The sequence below is a fragment of the Electrona antarctica genome (assembly GCF_951216825.1).
Source record: "Electrona antarctica genome assembly, chromosome: 3".
NCBI classification, from domain to species: Eukaryota; Metazoa; Chordata; class Actinopteri; order Myctophiformes; family Myctophidae; genus Electrona; species Electrona antarctica.
In genome coordinates, this window is record NC_136808.1 from 37292090 (window position 1) to 37302118 (window position 10029).

At 42.0% G+C, this 10029-nt stretch overlaps 1 protein-coding gene across 1 annotated transcript; it reads left to right on the forward strand.

Moving 5' to 3' along the window:
• Positions 1-842: 842 nt before the first annotated feature.
• Positions 843-5670, forward strand: LOC306919765 (serpin A3-3-like; the record flags this gene model as incomplete). The annotated part of the gene is made up of 6 exons (XM_079496316.1): positions 843-918; positions 1712-2347; positions 2575-2645; positions 3076-3287; positions 4521-4668; positions 5479-5670. Exons 1-6 carry the CDS (start codon positions 846-848, stop codon positions 5668-5670), a joined length of 1332 nt encoding a protein of 443 aa, XP_079352442.1. The 5' UTR covers positions 843-845.
• Between the last annotated feature and the right edge of the window lie 4359 nt (positions 5671-10029).

The following is a 10029-nucleotide window of genomic DNA, read 5'->3' on the forward strand; positions in this document are numbered from 1 at the left end:
CGAGTCCTGAGCCTGTCGGTGTTTGCCGCATGTCTTCCCCCCCCATCTCTCTCCCCCTTTCCTGTCTAATTACTGTATACAAATAAAATAAAGATGTGAATGAAGGGAAGTTCTAATGTGACTGATGGATGAAATCGATCGATCTAAGAGATAGAGGAACAGCAATCATTACACAGAATACACACAAAGGCAGAGCAAATAAGAGAAGGACATAATTTTGGCAAAAGAACATGTCAAAGTGCAGTGGCTCTGATCAGTTGTTAAAAGGGGTTGTCTCCCCTTCCTTTGTCTGTCTTTCAGCAGTCTGTGGTGAGGTGTCTTCACATTAGGAAGGTGAGTAATTTACTAGCTACTTCATAGGAAGTCTTTAGGCTAATTTATAATGCGTCATAATAATATAGTGTAGCTCGCCGAAAATAATATACTTTTAATCACATCTGCTTGAAAAACAGTTATTTTTTTGCAGTCATTCTACTTCATATTTGATTTGGGAATGGATTACAACATCGTAGTTCCAGACATTGAAAGGATTGTTTAGTTAACACATTTTGTGCCCAAGACGTCCACAGACGTCCTAGGAATTACCGCATGTAGTGCCCAGGACGGATGTCTTGGTAAAAGTGCACATAATGGGCTGTATTTTGCGTGTCTTAAGTACCAGGTCTTAACTTAAGACCTGGAGGCGTGGCTCTTTGGCCACTCAGAATAGCCAAATTGATCACGCCTCCAGGTCTTAAGTTAAGTAATAAGACCTGTTACTTAAGACACGCAAAATACAGCCTAATGTGTTTTAACAATGAGTGAACTTGACTGATGGAAGTCTTTCAATCCTTTGAAAGCTCACCATGACGCAAGGAGCCGTGGGGGTGTGGATTCTATCAGCGCTGGTATGTCTGGGTACAGGACATCACCATGAAGGTAACGGAGCTGACCAGGGTTGGATTCAGATCCGTCTCTGCTTTAGATGTCTGGTCACTAATGTTTTTGTTTATCTTTAGATGTCTGGTCACTAATGTTTTTGTTTATCTTTAGATGTCTGGTCACTAATGTTTTTGTTTATCTTTAGATGTCTGGTCTCTAATGTTTTTATGGCCAGTGGGGATGTGTTATCCCTGCTTCTGGTCAGATTATATCCTTTTGTATATATCAAAAGAATCACACTTGTGTGAAGTGAGGGGCGCTCATATCATACATCGTCACATTCCGGCCAATCACAATTGGCATCCTCACTTTTCTGTCATTCCGGCCAATCACAATTGGTGTCGTCACTTTTCTGCCCTCACTGTTTATCCTCAAACGTCAGCCAATCAAATCATCACTATGAGTGGGGCTCAAAAATCACTTGATGTGGATGTTCTCATGTCTGTGAAAAATTAAATACATTTATTACAAGATGTATTTATATCAGTGAGATGACGTCCTACCATAACTTACCCTAAACAAACATTAAAGTCCATAGACTTTGGCTGGGGCGGGACATTTATAATTAGGCTCAACAGACATTATCAGTCCATAGACTTGGCTGGCCTATGACGTAATTTCGGAAAGTCAGCATGCATCTACAAGCTCAGAGTCACAATGCATCACAATGCGAAGTGATGTGAGCTTTTAGATCAATTATTTTTGCTATTTGTCGTAAAGGGAGAAGCCAAAGTGGTTAAGAAAATGTTCCCCTGTGTTTCTTACCACAAATCATTCCCATCACCTACAGGTCATGGTGATAACAGTACAGACCACGCTGCGCAGCTGCACCACCCCATTCGACTGGTACCAGTCGATACCAGTCGAACACCACCCCTGATACCAGTCGAATCGGCTGCTGCAAACAGCCTCGCCATGGTGACATCAGCAAACAAAGGTTTCACCTTCAACCTGTACAGGCAACTGGCCGGTCAAACGAACAGCCAAGGCAAGAACATCTTTTTCTCACCTGCTAGTATCAGCCTGGCCCTGGCAGCCTTGTCTGTAGGGGCCCGGGGCCAAACCCACCAGCAGATCTTCAGTGGTCTGGGCTTCAACAGCTCCGTGCTGAAGCAGGCTGATGTAAACCAGGCCTTCCATGGACTTCTGACCGGAGCCAGCAAGCCTTCATCAGAAGACATGAATGCAGGAACTGCAGTGTTTGTGGACAATAAGTTCAAGCCACAGCCTGAGTTCCTGGACGCTCTCAGGCAGTCCTACCTGGCGGACGGGTTCGATGTGAACTTTAAAGATCCCACAGAGAGTGCTGCTACCATCAACAAGTATGTGGGGGAGAAGACCCACGGCAAGATAGACCAAATAGTGAATAGTGAAGACCTGGATCCTGATACTATCATGTATCTTATTAGTTACATATACTACAAAGGTAAGAGATGTCATCTCTGAGCTGTTATTCAATTCTGTAGTTTCAAATATAAATAAATATACCAGACAGAAATTAAATTAGAAAAAGTGCTCCTTGGAGCACAGGTCTCCGCCAGGTCAGGTACGTTATTGTGGGCCAGCAATGTTCGTAATTTGCTAATTAATAATAATAATAATAACTCATCTGGACCCCTGTCATTGTTGTTTCTACTGTTTTCTGTCAAACAGGAAAATGGCAGACTCCATTTGAACCTGCACGTACCAAGGAGGATAAGTTCAATGTGGATGAGCAAAACCAGGTACCACACCCCGTAACACTACTGTCTTACTGAATGGATTTTTTATCAGTTTCTTTGGTAACCACTAATTGCACCTATTTGTATAGTATCTTTTATTACACGGCTTGGTCAATCGCTGAATTCAGCTGCATGAATTCGGAAAAATCACAGATCAGCTCTATAACCGACCGCTGTATAATCAAAGACTATCAGAGCACCTGCCGCGCTGTTAAATTACCAGTATGCCGTATCCAACATGACACCCATATAAACAAACACACAATGTCATTTACAACTAAATGTTGCTCTCAAGAATGTTTTGGAAGTGAGAAACAGTCGATGCAGTAACCGAAAATTGATCATTCCTTGTTTTCCAGGGCGACTGTGGAATTTCTTGCGTCACCATTTATCGTGTTATTATTATGTAACGATCCACATGGTGCTGTCGTAGGTTCCTGTCCAGATGATGAACATGAAGGACAGGTTCGATGTCTACATTGACCGGGAGATCTCCACCACGGTCCTCCGTATACCATTCAACAACTCCTACTCCATGCTGCTGCTGCTCCCTGACGGAGGTTTGACGGAGCTGGAGGAGCACATCTGCCCCATGCACTACGCCAAGTGGCTCAATGGCATGAGGCCCCCCTTAGGCCGACCGAGGTAAGATTGGTTTCAGCACTATTTTACCATATAAAGTTTCATAAACATGTGACTCTGCATATATGTATTAGGGGCAGAAGGATAATTTTCATAAAACTGCAATATTGATTGGCTCATAAAAGCTTAATTTTTAAACTTAAAAACAAAAGCCCAAGAAATGTCCCTGCATTTTGATCAAAAATCCCAGGAGTAGATAGATTTTAACAGTTTTTCATATAATTCAAAATGGTGAATCTAAGGGTCACAGTTCATAGGTCCCCTTAAGACATTTGTTCCTCGTGAGGAGGCGCATGATGTGTATTGAAGTTGTATCGCTGTAGCACCACCCTTTGTCCAATGGTTGTGGGCTTCGTGTCTAAGCAGGGTGACATAGCCCTCTACCATATTGCCGCATTTCGTAAAAAGATACTCCACGGTTTGGCCTGGAGTGCCGACAGCAGAAATTATTCATCATTCAAAATACTGGGTGATCTAAAGGTTAGAGGTCAAAAGTCAGAAGACAAACGTTGTTCAGCATGAGGAGACGCATATGTGTATTGATGTTTTATTGCTGACGGTCAAAGGGTTCATGGGCTATGCCTGTTCAAAGTTAGCATTTTCAATTGGTGCTATAGCGCCACCCTTTGGCCAATTGTTGTGGGCTTTACGTCTTCACTGGTCCGTTTGGCATAGCCCTCTACTACCATATTGCCATAGTTTCACGAAAACCGACTGCACAGTTAAGCCAGAACTGCAATGTTTGGCGGAAGAAGAAGAAGAAGAAGAAGAAAACATACAAATACAATGAAGGACCATAGGCCCTCAATAACAATCCTTCTACACTAATTGAAAAGCCCTTTTCAAGGTTCCCAAAGTCGCTTCGGTAATATGCACTAAGTCAGGTGGCGGTGGATCAGGGGTAGAGTGGCCGAATGGTAACCGCAAGGTTGCCAGTTCGAACCCGGGCTCCCCAGAGTTAGTGTTGAAGTGTCCTTGAGCAAGACACTGAACCCCTAATTGCTCCCGATGAGCTGGTTGGTGCCTTGCATGGTTTCCGCCATCATCGGTGTGTGAATGTGTGTGTGAATGAAACAATCTATGTAAAGCGCCTTGGATAAAGGGACTATATAAGGCGCTATATTTACCATTTACGTCAGAGATGGATCAATCAATTCCAGAATGATCTTATAAGGTCATCAGACTGATCATACACAATATCTTGCCATAGTCTGGGGTTTTGTATTTCCTTTTCAGGAAGTACAATATATTTGTTCCAAAATTTTCCATCAAGACTAAAATGAACCTGGATGTTGTGCTGCGTCAGATGGGAATGACGGATATGTTTGGTGATGCAGCTGATCTCAGTGGCATTTCAGAGGACCACAGTCTGGCTGTGTCAAAGGTAAGAGCTGTCACAATGGATGAGTGTCTGACTGTCTTTTTGTCCCTTCTTTTCTATCACAACAAAGGCATATTTATTGAGAGACTATTGTGTTAATACTGAGTCCAAACAAGTGCACATGGCTAGGGTCAAACTGAGACTATGTCTATTTATTCTAATTTGATTTTATTCCTCAATACTCGTACCTGTACCTACCACCATGATGCCTATAGGCCCACTGCTGTTGCTGCTATGACACCTTGACTTCCCCACAGGGATCGGATCAATAAAGGATATTTTATCTAATCAAATTGTTTTCAAACCTAGGACAGTTTCCAGGGGTCCCAGCTGATAGTTGGGAACCAAATGGAAATCTTTGCTCATATCTTTTTCTTTTCAGGCCTATGACGGGGTGGGTTGGGAGGGATTAATTTATTGTTATTTATTTACAATTTGTTTTGATATATGTTTATGTTGCATTTAATTGTTATCATTACTATATTTTCTCTTTAATTTTTTTGTCAACGGTGGTTGGTGCAGGGGTTTGGGGGTAGGATTTTTTAAAAATGAGGCAAGGGGCAAGCCACTGATTGCAGTAGGCAAATAATTTGAATTACACTTTGTGTGCACTCTCTTTGTATGCCTGTACCTGTGCCTTTCATCCAAAAAATGAAATAAAAATGTATCGTATAGGAACCAAATGGACCTTTACAGGTCTTTAACTCTTAGTTATGAGGGCCCGTGGCCTTGGCCTAATGCATACCAAGAAAATGGGGGTCCTTGAAATGAAGAAGTGTGAGAATCACTGATCTAATTTTTTATTATGTACAGGTTGTGCACCAAGCCACATTGGATGTAGATGAGACTGGAGCTACTGCGACTGCGGTTACAGGCATCGGGATAGTCTTAGTTTCCCGCCCTCTCCCTGTCCCTGAACTGAAGTTTGATCGTCCCTTCATGGTTCTCATCGCTGACTCTGACAACATTCTGTTCATGGGAAAGATCGTCAATCCAAACATCTGAGTGTCTGTTCACATTCAAGCACAGATGTTGACTGTCAACACATTAAATCCTCTCAAAACCTGTTTCTTGTGGTCCCCTCATTTAATATTACAATCCTGGCATCTGTATTGTGTGTGTATAGTACTTGCAGCTTGCAGAGTAATTTTTAAATGTAAAGGTCGCTTCGGTAAAATATCCACTAAAAGTCAGAGATGGAGTCAATTCCAGAATGATCTTATAAGGTCATCAGACTGATCATCCACAATATCTTGCCATAGTCTTAAGTGTTTTGTATTTCCTTTTCAGGAAGTACAATATATTTGTTCCAAAATTTTCCATCAAGACTAAAATGAACCTGGATGTTGTGCTGCGTCAGATGGGAATGACGGACATGTTTGGTGATGCAGCTGATCTCAGTGGCATTTCAGAGGACCACAGTCTGGCTGTGTCAAAGGTAAGAGCTGTCACAATGGATGAGTGTCTGACTGTCTTTTTGTCCCTTCTTTTCTATCACAACAAAGGCATATTTATTGAGAGACTATTGTGTTAATACTGAGTCCAAACAAGTGCACATGGCTAGGGTCAAACTGAGACTATGTCTATTTATTCTAATTTGATTTTATTCCTCAATACTCGTACCTGTACCTACCATGATGCCTATAGGCCCACTGCTGTTGCTGCTATGACACCTTGACTTCCCCACAGGGATTGGATCAATAAAGGATATTATATCTAATCAAATTGTTTTCAAACCTAGGACAGTTTCCAGGGGTCCCAGCTGATAGTTAGGAACCAAATGGACCTTTACAGGTCTTTAACTCTTAGTTATGAGTGCCCGTGGCCTTGGCCTAATGCATACCAAGAAAATGGGGTTCCTTGAAATGAAGAAGTGTGAGAATCACTGATCAAATTTTTTATTATGTACAGGTTGTGCACCAAGCCACATTGGATGTAGATGAGACTGGAGCTACTGCGACTGCAGTTACAGGCATCGAGAGTGTCAGCTATTCGGCCGTCCCTCACCCTGTCCCTGAACTGAAGTTTGATCGTCCCTTCATGGTTCTCATCGCTGACTCTGACAACATTCTGTTCATGGGAAAGATCGTCAATCCAAACATCTGAGTGTCTGTTCACATTCAAGCACAGATGTTGACTGTCAACACATTAAATCCTCTCAAAACCTGTTTCTTGTGGTCCCCTCATTTAATATTACAAATACAATCCTGGCATCTGTATTGTGTGTATAGTACTTGCAGCTTGCAGAGTAATTTTTAAATGTAAAGGTCGCTTCGGTAATATCCACTAAAAGTCAGAGATGGAGTCAATTCCAGAATGATCTTATAAGGTCATCAGACTGATCATCCACAATATCTTGCCATAGTCTTAAGTGTTTTGTATTTCCTTTTCAGGAAGTACAATATATTTGTTCCAAAATTTTCCATCAAGACTAAAATGAACCTGGATGTTGTGCTGCGTCAGATGGGAATGACAGACATGTTTGGTGATGCAGCTGATCTCAGTGGCATTTCAGAGGACCACAGTCTGGCTGTGTCAAAGGTAAGAGCTGTCACAATGGATGAGTGTCTGACTGTCTTTTGGTCCCTTCTTTTCTATCACAACAAAGGCATATTTATTGAGAGACTATTGTGTTAATACTGAGTCCAAACAAGTGCACATGGCTAGGGTCAAACTGAGACTATGTCTATTTATTCTAATTTGATTTTATTCCTCAATACTCGTACCTGTACCTACCACCATGATGCCTATAGGCCCACGGCTGTTGCTGCTATGACACCTTGACTTCCCCACAGGGATCGGATCAATAAAGGATATTTTATCTAATCAAATTGTTTTCAAACCTAGGACAGTTTCCAGGGGTCCCAGCTGATAGTTAGGAACCAAATGGACCTTTACAGGTCTTTAACTCTTAGTTATGAGGGCCCGTGGCCTTGGCCTAATGTATACCAAGAAAATGGGGTTCCTTGAAATGAAGAAGTGTGAGAATCACTGATCTAACTTTTTTATTCCGCCGTAGTCTGAAAACCCACCTCTTCAGACTCCACCATGGCCCGTAGCACTTGCCCTAGCCTAGCCCCTTAGATAGCACATTATGTAGACTTAGATAGTATTTTAAACAGACGTAGCTCTTGTTACGTAGACAGCTCTAGAATTGCACTTTATGTAGTCATAGCACTTTATAGTACACATGTATAATATATTATATAGTATAGTATGTATAGTTAACATAGATACTCCACTGTTACGTTCTTAGTTTACGCATGATTCATGATAACTACATTTTATATATGTGATGTATGCCATGCTTTTGTTATTGCTTAATGTAAGTCGCTCTGGATTAAGAGCGTCTGCTAAATGCCTAAATTGTAAATTGTAAATTGTTTATTATGTACAGGTTGTGCACCAAGCCACATTGGATGTAGATGAGACTGGAGCTACTGCGACTGCAGTTACAGGCATCGAGACTGAGAACCTTTCGGCCGTCCATCGCCCTGTCCCTGAACTGAAGTTTGATCGTCCCTTCATGGTTCTCATCGCTGACTCTGACAACATTCTGTTCATGGGAAAGATCGTCAATCCAAACATCTGAGTGTCTGTTCACATTCAAGCACAGATGTTGACTGTCAAACACATTAAATCCTCTCAAAACCTGTTTCTTGTGGTCCCCTCATTTTATATTACAATCCTGGCATCTGTATTGTGTGTATAGTACTTGCAGCTTGCAGATTATTTTTTAAATGTAAAGGTGCAGGCCAGGGATAAAATACTAGGTCCTAATTATTCAGTAACTGAAAGTTATCTAATACAAATGTACTGCCAATTTAAGCAAGTAAGTAATTAAAGTGGGCTACGTACGTGGTGTTACCGATGGTGACGTGTATTTATTAACCGGAAATGTCCCACACCGTGACATGCCTACCCTTGAATAGCAGCTTGATGTAATCATGTACAAGTACATTCCCTGGACATGACACTGGTATGTTACAGGGACTTACCCCCAAACCAGCCCTTTTAATTGATGCTGAATGCCAGGCAAGGAGGCATTGGGTCCCATTATTATAGTATTTTGTACGATCTGGCCGGGGAATTGAACCCCAAATCCCATATCTTAGGGCTAACCACAAGGCGGCCGAGCTGGTCATTTGGTGTATTTTGTATTAACAACCATTTTGATTTACTGTATAGAGGGTATGTGCATGGATAAAGTGAGTGGCAAATCGAGTGGCAAAGCTTGTGAGTTTAACATTCTTCAATGCAATCAGATAGGACTTTTCTGTTTGGATGTATGGGATGTTCACCACATGTTTGCCACTCAGTATAGGCGTTCCAGCATAACTTCCGGGTATACAAAATGGTAAATGGTGCATTTATATAGCGCCTTTATCCAAGGCGCTTTACATAGATTGTGCATTACATTCACCCATTCACACGCACATTCATACACCGATTGCGGCGGAAGCCATGCAAGGTACCAACCAGCACATCGGGAGCAATTTGGGGTTCAGTGTCTTGCCCAAGGACACTTCGACATGTAGACAGGAGGAGCCGGGATTCAAACCGCCGACCCATGGATCATTGGACGACCTGCTCTACCTCTTGAGCCACAGTCGCCCCAGTCGGGTATGATTATGATGTCACGTGCATACCCTCTATTGTTGCCCATCCCTATGGCACTCATAATATATTGTTAATTAATTTGAAGCATGTTTTGAAAGGGATCTTCAGTGACTCATTCCCCTCATTAGATGTGGAAATTAATTATCTTCGTCGCACCTGTTGAGGCAGTATTTCATCAGCCCTGGGTCAGATGTCGTCAGTGGTAAACACACACGTTTCAATCCTTCCCACCTGGGTATAGGCTGCTGGCACATGATATGTGAATAAGCAAAGCCCATAACAAAGGTCTGACATGAGAATGGTGTGACTATTCTCATGTCAGACCCCTGACATAAAGTTTGGAGTTGATTGGAACAACGGTGCACATTGACAATGTGTGGCCCTCAAAGGCCCCTGGCAGCAGTAAACTGGGCTGTGCAATGTGGCCCCTGATGTAACTATTGCATTGGTGGAAAGTATAACCAAGTACATTTACTTAAGTACTGTACTTAAGTACAATTTTGGAGTAATTGTACTTGAGTATTTCCTGATCCAGGTGATGATAGTCAGCTCCACATATGGATCTACACTACTAAAATCCTCAGGGTTTGATGAGTTCAGTGTCGTGACCTCAGGGTTTGATGAGGTCAATGTTGTGATCTTCATATTATGATCTTCATATTATTATGATCTTCATATTATTACTGACCTCATCAAACCCTGAGGATAGCCATGGTTAGACGTACTAGATCTGCATATGAGCTC